At 41.4% G+C, this 18,984-nt stretch overlaps 1 protein-coding gene across 10 annotated transcripts in view; it reads right to left on the bottom strand.

Moving 5' to 3' along the window:
- The window catches only part of KALRN (kalirin RhoGEF kinase), a 653,671-nt gene that overhangs the window by 269,322 nt on the left and 365,365 nt on the right, over positions 1 to 18,984 (bottom strand). For 8 of the 10 annotated variants that reach the window (XM_061194271.1, XM_061194272.1, XM_061194274.1 and 5 more), the window contains 3 exons: positions 15,757 to 15,923; positions 8,485 to 8,604; positions 2,346 to 2,564 (listed from right to left, as the gene is read on the bottom strand). In XM_061194271.1, coding sequence (XP_061050254.1) covers positions 2,346 to 2,564; positions 8,485 to 8,604; positions 15,757 to 15,923 — 506 coding nt within the window. The remainder of the gene's footprint in view (positions 1 to 2,345; positions 2,565 to 8,484; positions 8,605 to 15,756; positions 15,924 to 18,984) is intronic. The other 2 variants (XM_061194273.1, XM_061194275.1) reach the window with 1 other exon arrangement.

Genomic DNA, 18,984 nt, shown 5'->3' with positions numbered 1-18,984 from the left:
TTATAGAGGAACTCAAAAGACCAAAAGCATTTCAAATGGGGCTTAGAGGGAAAGTTAGGTTGAGCGCATCAGTAGGAGACCCAGGGCAGCCTAGTATCCGGGCTTAAGGATGCAGAAAATAGAAACTCATTCCTATACTTTCCTTCAATAGTCTGTGGCAGCAGGGGAGAGCAGCTCTAACTACCCTTGGCCTCCTCTGTCTGAGAAAGGCATCTCTTTTGGTGAAGGACATGGCATTGGATAAGATGCCTTTTGAGTTATGAAATGAGCTGAAAAATAAGCTGAAAGATGTCCCAGGCAGAACACCCCCATAGCCAACATGCTTCCCATGTCGTGAGGAGGCCTATCCCTGAACTCCAGCTGGTTTCTTTAGCACCACACACCTCTCTTGTTGCAAGGCCTGAAAACATGCAGGAGGCTCACATCTTGAGAGAAAACAGATTATACACACACAAAAACTTTAAGAAAACAAGTACTTGACACCTGTCCCATGACAGTATTGGACTTAAAACCAATCAATTTGGGAGCTAGAGGAAATGGAAAGATTATCCAGCGTAAGTCCTTTAATTTAATAGGTGAAGAAACAGAAATCTAGAGAGATAAAGTGACCTTTGGTAAGGTCAGTTCAGGGTCAAACTTCCTGACTCAGTCTAGTGCTTTGTCCCCTTCAGAATCTTGAACCATCTCAAATTAAAATCTGTATATGATATTAGACAGGGGTTAAGCCTCATTTTTTTCATATGGATATTCAGTTGTCTAGCACCATTTGTTAAAAAGACTTTACTTATTGAATTGCTTTCTCAAAAATCAACTGACTGTATATATGTGGGTCTACTTCTGGAACCTCTACTCTGTTCAACTGTGTCTATTCTTACACCAATGCCATTCTGTCTTGACCACTGCAGCTTTAGGGTAAGTCTTAAAATCAGGTAGTGTAACTCCTTCAACTTTGTTCTTCCTTTTCAAGACTGTTTTGGCTATTTTAGTCTCTTTGCATTTCCATGTAAATCTTAGAATCAGCCTATCGATTTCTATTAAAAAGAAAAAAAGCTTGCTGGGGTGTGATTGGAATGTGCTGAATTTACAGATCAACTGGAGAAGCTCTTTATCTCGTTAGTTTGCTGCTCCCACTTCGGAGGCCATCAAAGGCATCATCTCTCTGAAACACTGAAAGGAGGACTGAGAGAAGGTTTGAAGATGAATACTGGCTGCAGGGTCCTCTGACAGTCATGTTACGTTTGCTCTGAGATAGACTTTCCCATGGTCCCTGTAAGTCACCCAGAGGAGAATGTTTCTCTATTTCTACCAGGGAGTGATTTGAATGAGGAAATTATTTTATACTGAATAAAATTACTCCTGTCTTAAACCTCTGTTTCATGAAAAGAGTCCCCTAACAGCACCCAAATCATTTAAAAATCCTCTTAGCCCTTGCGCATATTGCTGTACAGATGTACTAGTAATGGGTTTGCATTTTTACGGCCCTGCTGTAGGTATCTCCTACCTTTTCTCCCACAGCTGCACCATCCTAGCAGTTAGGCTCACAGTTCTCCAATGACAGAAAGCTGTGTTTCCTTATTAGACTGGGAACCCCATGAGTGAAAGAGCTGTATGTTTTTCAAGCAGTGCATAGTGCCTGATTGTGGTAAATTAGACTGTGTTCAGCAAATTGTCACTCTCCTCTCCCAACCTTCACAGGAGGCATATACTGCCATGCTTCATTGATGTTGGCTTGGCCATGTGACTTGTTTTGGTCAAAAGGATGTTAGAGCATGTGACACAAGTAGACTTGAAATGCACTTGCACAGTAGATTTTGGGTTCTTGCACTCCTGCTTTTCACCATAAATATGCCTCAGGTAGCTGCTGGTCAAGAAGGAGGAGAAATATAGGAACAGATCCAGACCCAACCTGCAGCTTGGAGCCTAGTTCTACCAAGCTCAGCCAAGATCAGCTGAACACCGGATACTTAAGCAAAAAATATGTGCTTATTGTTTTACACCACTGGGTTGTGGGGTGATCTGTTACACAGCATTATTGTGGCAAGAGCTAACTGGTACACCACTCAAACTTGGCACTCAGCCTACATCTACCCAGTTTCTACTTCAACACCGAAATCCTGTGAGGTTGAGAAATTTGTAAGAAACAAATCACACAGTCCACTCCTCTAATGGAAGGGATTATAAGGAAGCAAACCGTGGTGTTTCCACAAATCATTCTTCTACTCTCAAAGGCTAGTACTGAGAGGAGTGGCTTCTTGCTGAGGTAGATCCTGCAGATTTGCAGTGTGAGGCAGAAAACAGTCCTCCGTCAGTCTCAGCCCCACACATTCCACAGCCCTTTCCCTCACCTGCTCAGAAGTTTTGTAAAAGGCCACTGAGGCATTGACCAGTTTCAGCCGGTCTTCCATCTTCAGCATAAGCTGCTGCCAGTGGAGGGCCACCTTCTCAGCACATTCCCGGATGGCATCCGCGTCGTAGTGGCCAGCCTGGAGCAGCGCCTCAGCTTTCTGCTGTACCTGCAGGGCACTCTGGTGTGTCTTCTGCAAGGAAGTGGCATGAAAGAGGGACTGGGCACAAGGGGAGGAGAGAGAGGTCCGTGGGAACGACCCAGGCGTGGTATGGGAGGGGGTGGAGTGAGGCGTGAGTGGAAAGATGCAGAAAAGTTAAAGAGCTTTAAATGACTGATTCAAACATGTTGTCATCATTGTTTTTTAAGCACATTTTTAAAAAGAATATCAAACATTTTCATTAACTAATTGTTCAGGTCCCTAGTTCCTACCCCCACTCTTTTCTCTTTACTTGCATCACTCTGCATTTTAAAGACATTTCAGTTTCTGTGCTAGAGAAACGCAGTTGTGTATAAATCTGCTTCCTGATTGATTCATACATTAGTTAAATTTCCTTTTCAAATCTAATCATAAAATTATTCATCATGAATTTTCAAAGGAGGTTACTGCTGTAGTCCCATTCTGCAGATCAAATAAACATAGCCCATAAAAAATATCCCCATGTAACACAAATCTCAACCAACAATGCAATCATTTTAAACATGAATGATCAGTTTTAAAAAGGTTCCAGTAGAAGGAAGACATTTGGCAGGTTAATAAAGTAGAAGAGTAGCATCTCACACCATCTCTTAGTTACCAAGGGAAAAGAGCAGCACGGTAGATAATTCAGCTTAACACATCATCCCACATTACTACCTTATTTATGTTTGCCTTTAGGATAATCTATATTGTAGAAGGTTTGTTTCTTATTCAGGGTAAGTGTCATTTTCTGAGTTCACTTGAACTGTACGGGGTGGGGAGAACAGGTTGGAGAACTGGGTGGCAGGGAGAGAGCCAAATGGGATTACAATTTATTAAAATAAAGGACTGATGTGGATGAGCCATACGACTTCAAAGAGCTAATATTATCCCAACTTCAGCTGTTGGAATCATTTCAACCCAATGGCATAGTACTAATTTGGCCTTTGCACTTTCAGGAAAGTAGAGCTTAGCTGGCAGTGGAAAAGAGCAGCTAGAAGCCCAGCACCTCACTCCAGAATGATTTCTGCCCTTCTTGGGCTGCAGTGTTGGGACAGTTCCCCAGAGTGAATCCATCAGCACTCCTGTGTGTGAGTACAACCTCCCCCTCTTCTCACCTCTGCCTCCCCCTTCACCGTCATTCCAGATGGCAGCCTGTCTACAGAGTCTATCAACCACCTCCTGGTTGCCCTCCCCACCCCGCCTGAATCTGTCCTCAGTGTTAGCTATGTAAGCACGACCTCCTCCAGCAGCCTAGACTCCTTTATTCCCTCGCTTTGCCACTGAGTCGGCCTTCAGTCCTGATGACCACATTAGCATCTGGGTTCCTAATTGCTGCATGAAGCTAGAAAAATAAACTAACGAGTAGAAATGATCCACTAAAAATCCTTGGTTTCTTTCTCTGTTTTACCTATTGGTACCATTTTCTTTTCCTGCCTCCTAAATGTAGAGGTACCCCAAGGTCCATTCTTGGTTTTGGTTCACGTCTATAGAGTTCTCATCCTTTCCCTTGGCTTCTATCATTTCCTCTTTGTAAATGACTCTCCAATCTATATTTCTCGCCTGATATCTGAGCCTCATCTTTAATTGTCTTTGGATGCGAGGGTGAGCTGCCTGTCACCTCTCACCTAGGTCAGTAGCACTGATTCGGATGATCTAGCTGCCTGCCCCATGTTAGTCACTTACAAAGATGCATTCTCAGTAGAAGTGAAATATCTTCCCAGAGAGAAGAGGAACCCTTGCCAAGGAATGAGAATGGCTTTACTGCCCAATCAGAGCCTCCACTTTCCTCCCAGATGTCTGCTCAAGTTCCACACCTAAACCTAAACTCCTCCTCCCTCTGAAACCGTCTTCCCACGGCAGTCCACCATCCTGTGGATGGTGCCCTCCTCACTGCCATCTAGGGTCACAGTCTTGTCATCATCCTTGCCTGCTGCTCCTCAGCCTGAGTCCCAGTCCAGCTCTCACCACTTCATACCCAGGCCTCTGTGGTGGTCACCTAACTAGCCTTTTCCTGCCTTCCATTTCTAACCCATCGAACCCGTCCCTTACATTTCTGACAGGTTCTCTGTAACAGGAAGTGCTTCAATTAAGAGAATTCTAACATCCTTTCCAGTGCTAAAACCCTAATTTTATGCTCTAAACATCACTTCCATCTCTCAATTCAAATGTCTGCAATGGTTCACCCACTGCTATGAAATCAAGTTCAAACTTTAGAGGATGTTATTAAAAGCCCCTCACACTGTGGTCCCAAGTACTTCATTGTCATGTACTACTTCCTTACAAAGACCATTTGAAAACAAACTTGCCTTTGCCATCTTCATTCTCCCTGCCTTTAAGGAACACCTCTTAGACTCTCCTCATCTATGATCCAGTCTCCCTTGGAGACTCAGTTCAGATCCAACCTCCTTCAAAGAGGCCTTTTTGGACAGCCTGAGACTTACTAAAAACTACCCTCTTCTGAATACCTATATCACTCATCTAACGCTTGGCTGATTTTCCTTACTTAAGACAGTGAAACTCTCAAGGCAAGAACTGTTTTAAAAAAAATCCCTTTAATAGCTGTCATTTAACCAGGTATATATTCTGTGCTAGGAACTGTACTTATGCATTTTTTTTCCTAGTTCTCATAACACTACTCCAAGGTGGATATTATTCCCACTTCACAGATTAAGAAACTGAGACTCAGGCTGGTTAAGGGACTTGCCCAAAAATGTACATCCAAGGAAGTGATGAAACCCGATTCAGGTTTGACCTATTCCCAAATCTATGTCGTTTCCACCATATCACACCACATCATTTCATCTCTAGCAATTAGAACGGTATCTACAGTTTCTCATTCAGAGGAAGGGTTCACCAAGTGAACATTAGTGATTCTGATAATTATTTGGCCTCTCCTCAATATATGAAACCAGCATATAATTGTCATCATAAATTTGTTATTATATATTTTCTCTGAGAATGGAGGAGATAGAGGAGTAACTTTTATTTTCCTATAATTTATGCTGTGTAACAAATCCTCTTCCTTATTCTGAAACTCATTATTATCTAATAGTCCTGGGAGCCCCTTCTTCCCTTTAATTACCTAAATGATAAACTCTTATGCATATGACATAATCTCTGCTTTGCTAAAGCTTGAGTCATTATTTTGCATTTATTTCTACTATTATCTAATCCTATTGAGTGCTGTATCTTTGAGACATGGATTATCAAGGATGTTCATATTTAGTAGGAGGACATGGAAGAAAACCGAACCAAATCAACTAAATTTATTATCGTTTTAACTAGTGTTTCTGTCATAATGCTTATGCTTAAAATGCATAAGAGGATTTCAAATAAAAATGGATTTTAAAATCAAGTGTGTCTCTATGATGTTCACAGTTCTTGAAGACACATCAGCCACAACATTTGGATACTAACTAACAATAATCTGGGTTTGTTGATAAAGCTATGTTTCTGGAGAGCTGTGTACTTCTCTGCACTCTGAATGGCTCTGGGGAAGTTTTTCTGTAACCAAGGCTACCTCAGGTAAACATTCTGACCTTCTTTAAGGAGACCAAAACCTTCAGGCTGATGAGGTCACCAAAGCTAGGGTGAGCAAACATCTTGGTTTGCCCATAAGAGTTCTAGTACATGCTGATTTTCCTGGCTTAGTTATTAATAATTCCCTCCTTCACTCTTAAAAGTGTCTCAGTTCTAACAATAACTTATATGATCATCTTACCTATAGCCATTTTATTTTCCCTTCTGGAGCCCAGGGTTCTTTCTTAGGGCCCAAGAAGTCAAATTATGTTCCCTGTCAGTGATCACTGTAAAGGCCTCCAGTAACAGTATCAAAATGGGTTAAATCAAACCAGACTAGTTAGATCTCCTATCAAATTGCTTAAATCCCCTGGCGTACGTTCCCCCAATGCAGAACCTGGTCTAAACTGACACATTTAGAGAGAAGCACAAGGCCACCTGGAGAAGGAACGTATGTTGAAATTCTGGCTCTGTTCTCGTCATTATCCTAGCCAAGCTGCAGACCCTGCCTACCTTCCATTCCCAAGATCTATGAGAAATCTTATCTATTCTGCCATGTCCTCTTGAGTCCACAGACATAAACTCGACAGGGGTCTGTATCTCAACATCTATTCTAAGAATATTTGATCAAGTTGCATCCATGAAATTAAAGAGATATAGATGCTTAGTGAGCCTCTATTCTGTTAAGGATGTAACAGCATCTAATACAAATTCATACATACTGCATATGCACGTCAGGTGGAATTTGGTTATTTCAATAGCATTGCTAATGCATTTACCCACTATTTTCTACTAGCTCATTGAGATACTCAAGGGTGTCATAACACTTGGTTTTTGTGGGTTTTTTTTTTTTTTTTTTTAATAATGCTTGGTTTTACTTGCCCAACGTTTGATTAAGGGACTGAAAATTTAATTACCTGATGGGTCAGGTAAACCTCCACATTCAAGATAAACAAGGAGGAGGTATCACCAAAGGCTGTCCTCTCTGCCTAGCATCCCTCACAGCTTCATGCCAAGCCTTGAATGTGACTGCCCAACCTTCGTTCTCTTCACTGCTGCCTCTCGATGGGGTTTTGACCACTGTGTGCCTAATTCTTGATTATAATCCCAATCTTGAATTTTCCTTTACAATGAATAGATTCCAACACTCTAATATTTGGGCATGCCAGTAAAATGCAACAGAGCTGCTGATGATAAAACTTCTTTCCTCTGGTTAGTTCTTCCTTAGAAAATAATTTGTCCATACTGTGTGTGTAATACACAGTTTATTTTTAAATCTCAAATCTCAGACAGGACTCTGGTACGAGCAAGGGTTCCTAAGAAGTTATCAGACATCTTAGAGAAATATATCATTCGTATCAATGCTATGTTTTCACATACAAGATAGCTTTTGGAAAATTAAATGGTTGAAATCAATCAATACTAGTTTAAAAATAGCTAGCAATCAGTTGGATCACTGTATTAAAGATATACTTACTGGCATGGACAGTTAAAATTTTATCATTGTTGTGTTTTTTTAGTAGAAGATAATCACCTTTGCATTTCTTACACACTCAGAAGTGGGTTAAGTTTCACACTGAACCACAAGTAATGGGTGTCTTTGAGGTTTTCACTCCTTATCTCTTTTCCCATTGGTACTGAACTTATTTTATTTTTAACATAGTTCCCATGTCCCATTTCCTACTCTTTTCCCTACACCACTCTAGAACAATCAGTTCAAGTCTCTTTGGGAAGGAAATGTTCTGGTAGAAAGGATAATTAAAGATATTATTTAAAGCAAGACAAAATTTATATTAGACTATCGTTAGTGGAGTTTTATTTTAAAATAGCCTTTAAAACAAGTCTTGGTGAATTTCTGGTTTCAGTTTATTCTTTAAATATGACTTCCACCAGCATTATTGAACAACTATTTTCAGTGAATCAAACTATCTAGTGCAGTCTGCTCCCGTGCTCACTACTCTTGTTAAAAGGCAGATCTGACAATGGAATCTAAATGTTACATGTAAACCAAATGTTTAAAAATGGAATCCTAGTTTACTAATGACTTCTGCAGTTGTTTATCCTCAATTCTGAGTGAGCTTCAACTAGAGGTGACTTCTAACCTTTTAGCTTTACATTTCTCACATGGCGCATAGTCCATAATGTATAAAAAACTCAGTGGACCAGGGGCCTTGAAAGTTAAAGGTACCAATAAGTAAGAAAGATCCACATTTGGAGTGTGAATACTTGTCTTCTAAGACCAGGCTTCCTTGGGGTGATGAAGCCCTGCATTTGTTTCTCCATCAATTCCTGGGTCATAGGGAGGCTACCTGGCCCATTTCACTAGAAAGAATAATGGCTTCACCACATAAAGGAACACCCACATCTTGAGGAATCATCCTGCCTAAGGTGCAGAGCAGAGAGGGGAAGGGAGGACAGTGCAGCCAGATTTGGGTGTTACCTCGATGGCCAGTTGGAACTGCTCGTGTTCCCGCTGCAGCTGCTCTGCTTCCGACAAAGAGCTGGCGTTGACCAGGCTGGCGTTGAGCATCGACTCCCCATTGCGGATCCATCCCAGGACCTAGGGAGTCGGGACGAGAGCACAGGTGAATGGCCTTTCTGTGACAGGCCCTTCAGTCAGAGAGCTTGCTATCTCCCACCCACAGTTGAAGACAGGACAGGAAGAGTCTGGATAATTAAAATCTCCTTAAATTTGCCTCGTACCTTGTGCCATAAGGTACTTATTTTAAGTACCAACCTCATTCCCAGCTTCATCTTTTCTTTTCTACCCTTATCACTCCTCAATCCCAGGCTCCTCAGCCACTTAATTTAAACATTACTTCATCTGATTGCATTGTATGTATGTTTCCGAAGTTCCATCTGGAACATAGTACGGTATAAATAAATAAATTCCATCTGTTGGTATCCCTTTCATTTTTTTAAGGCCCAATTCAAATATCAATAACTGCTTGAAATCTTCTATACCTAACCACTCCCATTAGAAACAATCTCTTCGTCATCTAGTGAAACCCAGATCATTTTGCATGTACCACCTTTGTGGCACTCACCAAAGCCTGCCTTATTCAGTTATTTCGACCTATGTTTCATCTCCTCCCCTTACAAGGTAAACTTCTGGAAGACTACAGTAATATATGAGTCATATTTTAATCTCACCCAATGCCTAGCACAGTACCTTTCATACGACGGGTATGCAGTAACGTTTTTGAAAGAGTGAAAATACCCAAGTCACACCTGAGCAGTGTGTCCAACCTCCTATACCTTGCAAAATAGCCAAGAGTAGACAGGTTTGAGCTTTGATTGGTTAAACAATCCAAAGGGAGGAGAAATAAAACAAGCAAAATAGCATGAATCATCCATACACTGGATCATTAGAAAAAGGGAGAATATGTTATAATTGATTTAAATTATTTAGAAGCAATGGCTAGGCTGAGTAAAATTTCTAGGTGACCTTAATTAGTACTGGGGGAAAGAAAACTCAGCTAGGGAATATTAGAATAGGAGAAATAGCTGACACTGTCTAGACAGTCCCAGCTAAAATAGAGATGTGGCAATAATCCAGCTAATAGAGTCAAGTGCAAATAATCAAACTGGAAGTAACAGGCCTTGAAAATCTACCTTGTGTTTGGTCATCAGAAAATTGCCAAATATTTGCTTTATTAAGAAGCCTGAGAGTTTGCTTGGAGAGGAAATAAAAATTCTTCTGAAATTTTAAGATCAGTAAATACCATCCATCTGTTCCCTCAAGGCAAAGCAGAAGACGCCACAATCTGTTTCAGATTTTTTTTCTTCTCTCAACTTCTTCATGTTAAACAATTAGAAAAATACTAAGCCTAGTCTCCTATTCCATAACCCTCATAGGCATTTCTCAAATGTCCTCCTTAGGTAGAAAATGACTGATACCATATTGTGCATGGATAACATCGGGACATAAATCCCACTGAAGCTGGGCTATTTGGATTGAGATGTTAATTCATGGGCAGTCTGGCAGATTGTGGATGAGATGCCAATCTGTAAAGCAATTAGTTGCAGGAAATAACTGCTCAGAGCGTATGTGTGAAATCTCTGATGCCACTGGTGTGCTGTAGCTGGCTGACTATAGAGGTGCTAATGATTTCTAAAAGCTGGCTGTAAGTTCGGGTACATGCATACATGGATTGCATGCCCAAATGCTTCACCTCTTTGCAAAACGGAGCTCACAATTTATATTTTTGAACTATGTAAGTCCTTCTGCAGTGATTCATCACATCTTGCTTGGTTCAAGATTCACTTGAGGGTGTCAGAGAAACATTTTCTCAATGTGCATCACAAATCAATGCTTGAGGGGCAATTTGACTCCCTCTGGGCCTCCTGAGTCTTGCTGGAATATTTTCCTCTCTAGTTTCAGTCAACTGAAAACATCAGTTATAGCTATGGTTGTGAGGCCACCATTTACCAGGTTTTCCATTTAGAAATATTATAGGTTTTAGTCTCTACATCTTTCATTAAATGATGCCATATCCTTGATATCCTTGTTCATTTTTATTTCCCAAATGTTGTTTATAAAGGCATTCTAGGACTTCATCATGGGAGGTTTGATTTTAGGAAGATAAAAATGTACTGTAGTTTAATCAATGGCTTGGGTTCAGGGGTGGGACTGATGCCAATAATTAAACTACCAAGTATTTTTATCTTCCTAAAATCAAACCTCCCACGTTGAAGTCCCGGACTCAGTCCTAGAAGCAAAACTGGGAACGTGTAGAAAGAGCATAAAATCTGAAGTCAGAATACCTGGCTTTGTTACTGCCTGGTAAAACCACTTAACTCTTCTGAGCCTCAGCTTTTTCATCTGTAAAGATAGGATAATGGTACCTTCCCTTCCTATATCAGGGTTGATGTAGCCTACCGTAAAATGCAAACCCTGATGATGGTGGTGCTGGCGATTTTTAGTTTTGAGGCAAAACTAGCTAATGCTATGATTCTTCATTTACACCTCTCACAATGAGAAGAGAAAAAGTTTAGAAATATTAACTTTTATTCTAGTATTTGTAGAGCTTATTGACATATTCTGATGTGATGTAAATACCTTAGCTGTTTTATTATCATCAGTCTTTGTGCTCTGATCAATGTTAACTCTTGGTGGTATAATTTTCTATTACTGTCATCCTTTATCTTTCTGGTTCATAAAATTGGTTATTTATTCTTCTGTGATCATCCAAATGAGAGAAAGGTAGTAGAAGAAATTTTGTAACAAACATGAGAAAATGTTGGTGCTACTAATCTTGAGCTGCGTGACTTTGGAAACATCACTTAATCTCTCTGAGGCTCAGTTTTCTTACCTGTAAAATGGTAAATCACAGGGTATAGATGAAATGAAATAATGAATGTAAAAGTATTTTGCAAACCATATAATGTAATCCTTAACATGAACGTTTTATATTGATCATTCATCTTAGACAACAGTTTACTGATAAGTTAGATGGTCTTTGAACGTCATTTTGAGCCATAATATTCCATACTTCTTTCAAAATTCAGAGACTGCCTCTATAACCATAGGATACCAGAGGAACTTAGCTCTGCAGAAATGAGGGATGGGAAGAGTATTGCTGCTTGGGGACTTGGGAGCTAGGCCACCAATTCAGCTCGGTCAGGGGTGAGTGGGGAACTGAAGATGGAGATCTATTGGTTCCTCAGGCCAAGGAAGCTCAGATAACTCCGACTTAGAAGAAGCATGGATGTGGTTAACTGGTTGTGAATGTCCAAAATGATGATGTCACCTAAGCTGGGCAAGCTGGACACTGTAGCCACGTAGGCTGGGGAAGCTGCTTGGCTATGCCTGTGTTCTCTAGGCCACACTGACGGGAAAGCTATGAGGCTGCACTGAAGGACACTGAGTCTAACTCCTGCTACTGCAGATGACTTATCACAAGACACAGTGATTTCTGAAACTCTAGCCACAGGAAAATCATCAGCCCCTCAGGTGGTAACTGGGAGCCTGTCAAATTTCTAGTGTTTCTTAGTCCTAAAAATTCACAATTTATGAGATTATATGTGTTCATCCCTCATGATTTTATAGACTATGACTGTGTGTCTTCCTAATTATCTCCATTTTGAAACAAATGGATAGTACTTGTACCTATGGCTGCCTCTCTTTTGGATCTACTCCAACTCCTTTCTAACTTTTATGTCCAGTGAACAGAGTGAAACAGTATTCTATACAGGAATATGAGGAGAGGATATTTTCCCCTTTGATTTAAATTTCCATCTTGATCATATGCAAATTTTGGCCAGTATTTGGTCTACAGGGGTAATTTAAGTCAATGTCTTTAGTAGACAAATAATAAGTACAATTTCTTTCCCCAAAGCTTAGAGCTCCAACATCTTACAAATCCATTTTGGCCTATTTTCTGCTAAATGCATTGCTCTGCAGGAAACATGGAAATTCACTTAGTTTTATGCCCATTAAATAGGTTTTTCAAATCTTCCTGAATTATCTAATAAACGTGAGGCTATCCTTACCAGAGTAGCAATTTTCCTGGAAAGCAATCAGAGCATTCTGTGGGGTCTGGAGAATAATCTGAACTATTTTTCTAGAAGAAAGGGGGCATCTGGGTGGTCTATGGCCCTGGACCATAGGAATCAGGGGAATGGTTTCCCTTCAAGATTCAGCATTTCTCTGGAGATGTTGGGGCCATTTATCTTAGATACAAAGTCCTATGTAATCCCTCAGAAAGCAAGTCAGTTGCATTAATCAGTTTCATTTGTTCTAAATACTTGAAAATAATTTTCAGTCAATGTCCATGACATTACCTCTCCTCAGAGCTTCAGTTTAATATAATTGTGGTATAACTGCACATAAGGTTATGAAGGCCAAATCTAAACCTTTAATCTCTGAGCTCTAACAACAGAGCTGTATCATAACACATTGTGGCCCTCTCTTTTTCTCTCTCCATTAATGGCACTTCAATTAAGGTGTCTCTTTCTTTCTTTTCTTTTCCTTCCTTCCTTCCTTCCCTCCCTCCCTCCTTCCTTTCTCTCTCTCTCTCTCTCTCTCTCTTTCTTTCTTTCAGTATATTCAAAAGAGAAACTCTCAAGCTAGTGTCTAAATTTAGCCCAAGTGATCAGTACTGACATCTAAATTAAGTCCCTCTTTCCAAGCGTCAACAGCTTCCAAGTCAATATTTCCTGCTCCACCAACTTCCATCAAACGCGAATGCCTTCTCGGAAACTGGACCAGATGACCCCTAAAGGAAGAGCCACACTAACAAGGAGAACAAGCTTGTCGAATGAGGTGCGGTGGCTTAATGGAGCAGCGGTCCCTTGGCACCTCCAAGGGCCACCGTCCTTCGCGCTTTTCCTAAAGGCTGACCCCAGCAATCCAGTGCCGTTTTGAACTACAGTCCCCCTGTGTGTCATCCTTGCCGTGGTGGAGAGAAGGAGAAGGAATGTTCTCACTCCTGCAGAAGAATTCTTTTTTGTCCTCCAATTCATGAAACACTGAACAGGAATGTACACAGATATTAGTCAAGCGTGGATGATCCATATATAGATAATCTACTTTCCCACTCGACAAACTACCTATCATCATCCCAGCTCCCCATCCTGTACAGAATAGATACTTGGAGGATGAAAACTCATTTCATCTCCATTTTCATCTCAGCCAAGAAAAACATAATTAGGAAGTTGGTTCTACTATGAATGCTGTAGCAAAAATAAATAAAATAAAAAACCAGGAACAAAAGCAAAATTATATATTTCATTTCAAAGTCAATTAGGAATATTTTTCCTGTTATCTGGTTTATTGAGATGACATGAACAAACAGTAGAGGAGAACTCCCACGGCCTGCTGAGCCCGCTGCTTGATCTGGCTGGTGCCACCCCCTCTGCCAGGTGTAGGCCATGCCTGCCCATCTTCTCAGACATGGCGCTGTGGAGGCCAGGAAAAGCCCAGGCTGCATTCTTCTGGAGAGCTTCTGTCTATTTCTCCTGGAACTCCAGGGTGGGAGTGGGGTCCAGCAGAGGCAAACTGTAGGACCTTGGATTTCAAAGGCTTGGGCTCAAGTTTCAGCTAAGTAGTCAAGAGACCCTGGGAGCACTCATCCTATGGTACCTCAGTTTCCTCATTTGTAAACTAAACATCCACCACTTTCTCTCATGGGCCTGTTCTCCTAAACCGAGATCACAAACGAGAAAGTACTTCTCGTACGAAAAGAAAGTACTATCATTACTGCCAAGAGATTCAGAATTTGAATACTCTTCACTGCTCTGGGCCTGCTAGGATTTCTACCACGTCCCCACGAGTAACAAGTCTCACCAGACATTCAGGTGTGACCACAGTGTAATTAAACAGAAAACCTGGATGGCAGTGCTGTATCTGGCTTTGCCTGGGGCTCAGTGATGTTACCTGTGCTCAAGATTGATCTTTAGCACAGAATGTGTGGACTCTGTCTGAGTACTCTTTGGAAAAGAAGGGGAGCAGAGAAGATAATTTTTCACATTATAATAAATAATATATAATTAAAACATAGGCATTAGCAAGGAATACCCTGAATAAAAAGGACGGAGCAATGATTAAATAAAATATGGTGTTTTTGTTCCCTGTGCTAAATTAATAGACAAATCTAAAAGCTCTAGCAGTCACTGAACATAAGAAAAAACATTTAAAAGAGGAAGATGTGTCTCTGCTTAGGATGTTTTGGGTGGGGCTCTCCCTAGAGGAAGCAGGGAGATAGGGTTGCTTGGGAGAGTCTGGAGCACAAGGAGAAAACACTGAAGTGCTATGAGGTCTGCCCTGCAGGGAAGCCCTCCTGCACCCGTGGAGGGTGAAGGTGAGGTCTTTCCTCAGTGAGACCTGTCTGGTGACCTTTGTAAGCTTTGGTGACTTCCTCTGAAAGGAGAGTAATATCTGCTTCAGAGAATGGTTGTGAGGATTGATCAAGAGATAGATATAAAAGGCACACAACACTCAATAAATGGAACTATAACTATATTTGTATTTCTTCAATCCCACTTTGTCTAAATAGGAAATCCCCAATAATTATGCTAAAAATTCCCACTTAGTCTGTTCATAATATAAATATGTAGTATTTTTAAAATGTGTCATTAGTCATTGTGTGTATGTTCCTAGAGATCCCTAGGAATGGTACAGGGATGTCCTTTAGAAAGATAGCTAGTATCATGTCTCATACAGGTAAGTAATCTTTTCTTTTTAAAATTGGCTTTAATGTGACTAGAACATTTTCTTATAAGAACCGCACACACATTGAAAAGAATGATGGGAACTGAAGGATGGCTACCCCTTATTGATTCTCAAGTATATGTCAGGTCCTGTACTAGGCACACAAATTAATCAAGCTGGCTCTAAAGCCTGAATATGTTTATTGATACAGGCTTTGCATTTCCTATGAACTCTGGGCAGGGCTGAGGATAGAAAGGAAGAGAATTGATTCAGTGACTGAGGGCAACTTGGAACAGCACTGAAGTGCTCTCCTTAGATTGTTATATGTCAGAGAAATAATGCACTTGTAGTTTGAGCCATTGTACCATTAGATCTATTTGTTAGAGTCAGTAGATAGCAGCTTAGCTTTCAGAAACGAATACAACCACTCCTTAACTTACCTATTTCCTAATTCTGGTTATACCGCTGGCTCTGTATGCCTTACCCCGTTCCAGGAGCAGGCCCAGGCCAGACTCAGCCACGGGGAAGCCCAGGCTGCAGGAGGAGGGTCAGGCTCACCTGTCTGACCTCCGCCTGGAGGTGCCGCAGTTGGAGACACTGCTCGAGCCGCTCATGGGTCTGCTCCGCGTTGAGCTCCAGCTCGTGCTGCTTCTCCTGGAGAAACTCCAACAGCTCTTGCACCTGGGCTGCCAGATCAATGTCTTTTTCACAGATTAACTCAATTCCTGATTTAAACAAAATGTAAACCATTAAAAACCAGGTAGTACCGTAAAGACTACATTTCCTTCTATATGCATATGAAAGCTGGAATCTGGAAATAGCCATCACCAGCACCCTCCCAACCTCTGCATATCCCTCAGTGAAACTGGATAGATCACCATAACGGGTCTTTGTTTGGGATGCTCAAACCATGCCTTCTCTTTTGGATTAACTGATCCTTTGTCCGGAAACAACTCTTCAACAGATGATCAGCTCCTTATCAACTGGAGTCAAAGAGGTGGTCCTCTGGATTCCATCCCAGACAAGGCCGCATACAGCAGTCCCTGCTGGGCAGTTTGCCTACACCCAGAATATTCACAACCGAGCCTCTGGATCACATTGGGAAATACAAAACAAAGCCCCAAAGACCCTGTCTCAGGAACTTCTGCCAAAGGCACACTCTCTTTTAGCTGGTCAGATGCAATTTACCATTGGATGCTAAGTCCATTCTGAAGAGAATAGTTGGCCAGTGATGATTTTCTTAGCCAACTACTTAGGTCCCCTAAAAAAGCAACTCAGAGATTCATCACTGCCACCACCAACACACCTGCCTGATACAGTGGGGGCATATAAGGAAAGTCTGTACAAGCTAAAGGAAATTCATTTCTAGAAGCAAAAATAGTGTTTTATATAAGAACAATATGGGAGAGTGGGAAATTTTTTTCTGGTGTTACATGGTAATAATTTCAGTATCTTTTCATGTTTATTTTTTCTGTCAGTTTCATAATTCCAAGGCCCAGCTCCTGAAATATCTGTGGGAGACAGAGAAGAGAATGACTTGTTCTTTTAGCAGTCAACCCCCTCCAGTTACTATCTGCAGTTACCAAGGGGATGAGGTAGAGCATCTCCTTGACTGAAATAAAAAAATAAGAAGAAATACAAAATTTCTACCTTTGCAGTGCTAGGCAACATGGGATGACCCTTGGCCTCCATGTTTACTTTTTAAAATGTAATTTAAGATCCACCTGCAGAAGTGGATCCCTGTTTCCAGCCACAATGCAGATTTTTTCCAGCTCGTTTTCATCCTGCATGCATCTCTGGTGTTTAGTATGCTGGGCTTGGGCAAAGTATCTTTCTGTGGGAAGCTCATGGCTTACCCATGCCACATCACATGCAAATGGGCTTTCTTAGCCTGGTGCTTCATCAAAGGGACCAGCCACCTGCTTAGAGGATCATCCAGAACAGGCTCCCTGCCTGCCCTGAGACTCCAGCCTTTCATTTTCATCTATCTTGCTTGATATTTTTTTTATGTGAGATGAACACAGGAAATAAAATAGGTGAAGATGGTGTAATCAGGCTAAGAACGATTGTTTTATATCCACTTTTCTTCCCTTCCTCCAGATCCACATTCCTTCACCCCAGAGTAGCTTCCATTTTGGAAGAACACAGGGCTTTTCTTTCCTTTTATGACACAAGTACACTTATTTGTGGCCCATTATTTTTATGTATATCTGTTTCCCCCAGACTGATGTTCACTCTTGATTAATTCAGTAAACATTAACATTGAGAATTTGCTATGGGCGAGACATAACCACTCTGCTGGATACCGGGAATGTAAAGAGAAGAAAGGAGGAGCCCTACCCTCATGCTGCTGGCGAAGCTACGGGAACACAAATAACCCCAACAGAATTCAGTATGCGCTAGAATAGTTATCAAGCTTTACTGAACTTTTACCATGCTTGTGTTTCATCCCACTGCATCCTCACATGACTCCATATGGTTAGGATTCCTACAATTGCTGTTTTTCTGAGGAAGGTGAAGCTTAGAGAGATTGGGTAACATGCTCAAGGACACCCAGGTAGTGAGAGGTGTGGCCGGGATCCCAACAAAGGAAATCTCTCTCTCTCCTGGCTGTACCCTTAACCTCTATGTGCAAGGAGAAGAGTGATCCTCACAACCTAATTTTTTAAATAATTAATTAATTAATTAATTAATTTATGGCTGTGTTGGGTCTTCGTTGCTGTGCACGGGCTTTCTCTAGTTGCGGTGAGCAGGGGCTACTCTTTGTTGCGGTGCGCGGGCTTCTCACTGTGGTGGCTTCTCTTGTTGTGGAGCATGGGCTCTAAGCGCCGGCTTCAGTAGCTGTGGCTGGAAGGCTCTAGAGCGCAGGCTCAGTAGTTGTGGCTCACAGGCTTAGTTGCTCCACGGCATGTGGGATCTTCCCGGACCAGGGCTCGAACCCGTGTCTTCTGCATTGGCAGGCAGATTCTTAACCACTGTGCCACCAGGGAAGCCCCTCATGACCTAATTTAAGACTTCATTTAAATGCTGGGTCTGGGTACTTTCCAGGCACAGTAAATTTGAAGCACCATTGCCACAGACTCCATAGAGTTTTCACTTAAAAACCTTGCATAAAGAGAGAACTTGATGCTTTAAACCACAAAAGCAACATATGCACAGGATACGCAGCTCCTGTCTTATTCCTAAGGTCATGGGTAACAGTCACATGGTTGGTGACATTAGGGAGAAGACCTGGGCCATAACCAATGGGGACAGTGAGGCTGAATCATGGCAAGTGAGAACTGGAGGGGACTTTAGGAATGAAGCCCTGCCTGCCACACTGGACAAAAGAAGAAACTAAGGTCTACAGAGAAAGAACAGGGACTTCCAAAGTCAAAGTGCTTGTTGGTGGTGCAGCTGGACCTTGAATTCAGCCAGTGGGTTTACTCCAACTCGACTCTTTCCAGCAAACCCTGCCACTTTCCAACTTGAGGCCCAGTAGATAACCCTAAACAATGAGCAAGTAAAGAAACTGTTCCTATTTTACCAACTATTCCTAAGGCTGATGTTGATTTAAACAAGGCTTTTGCTTTGGTTAGGGTTATTGGCACATCAGGCGGATTTAGTAGGACCTGGCTGAATGTTACAAACTTCATACCAAAAAAGAAGTGTAAGGAAATTCCCTACTTCTCCTATAAAAATCCAATAAAAATCATTTACTCCTATAAAAATCAAAGCATAAGCCCTAATTATTTTAGCCTGGAGGGCTAAATAGCAACCAAACTCTTAATTTTGCTAATTGTCCTT

Source organism: Eubalaena glacialis, chromosome 6, assembly GCF_028564815.1.
Source record: "Eubalaena glacialis isolate mEubGla1 chromosome 6, mEubGla1.1.hap2.+ XY, whole genome shotgun sequence".
NCBI lineage: Eukaryota > Metazoa > Chordata > Mammalia > Artiodactyla > Balaenidae > Eubalaena > Eubalaena glacialis.
This window is presented reverse-complemented; position numbering and strand designations above follow the sequence as displayed.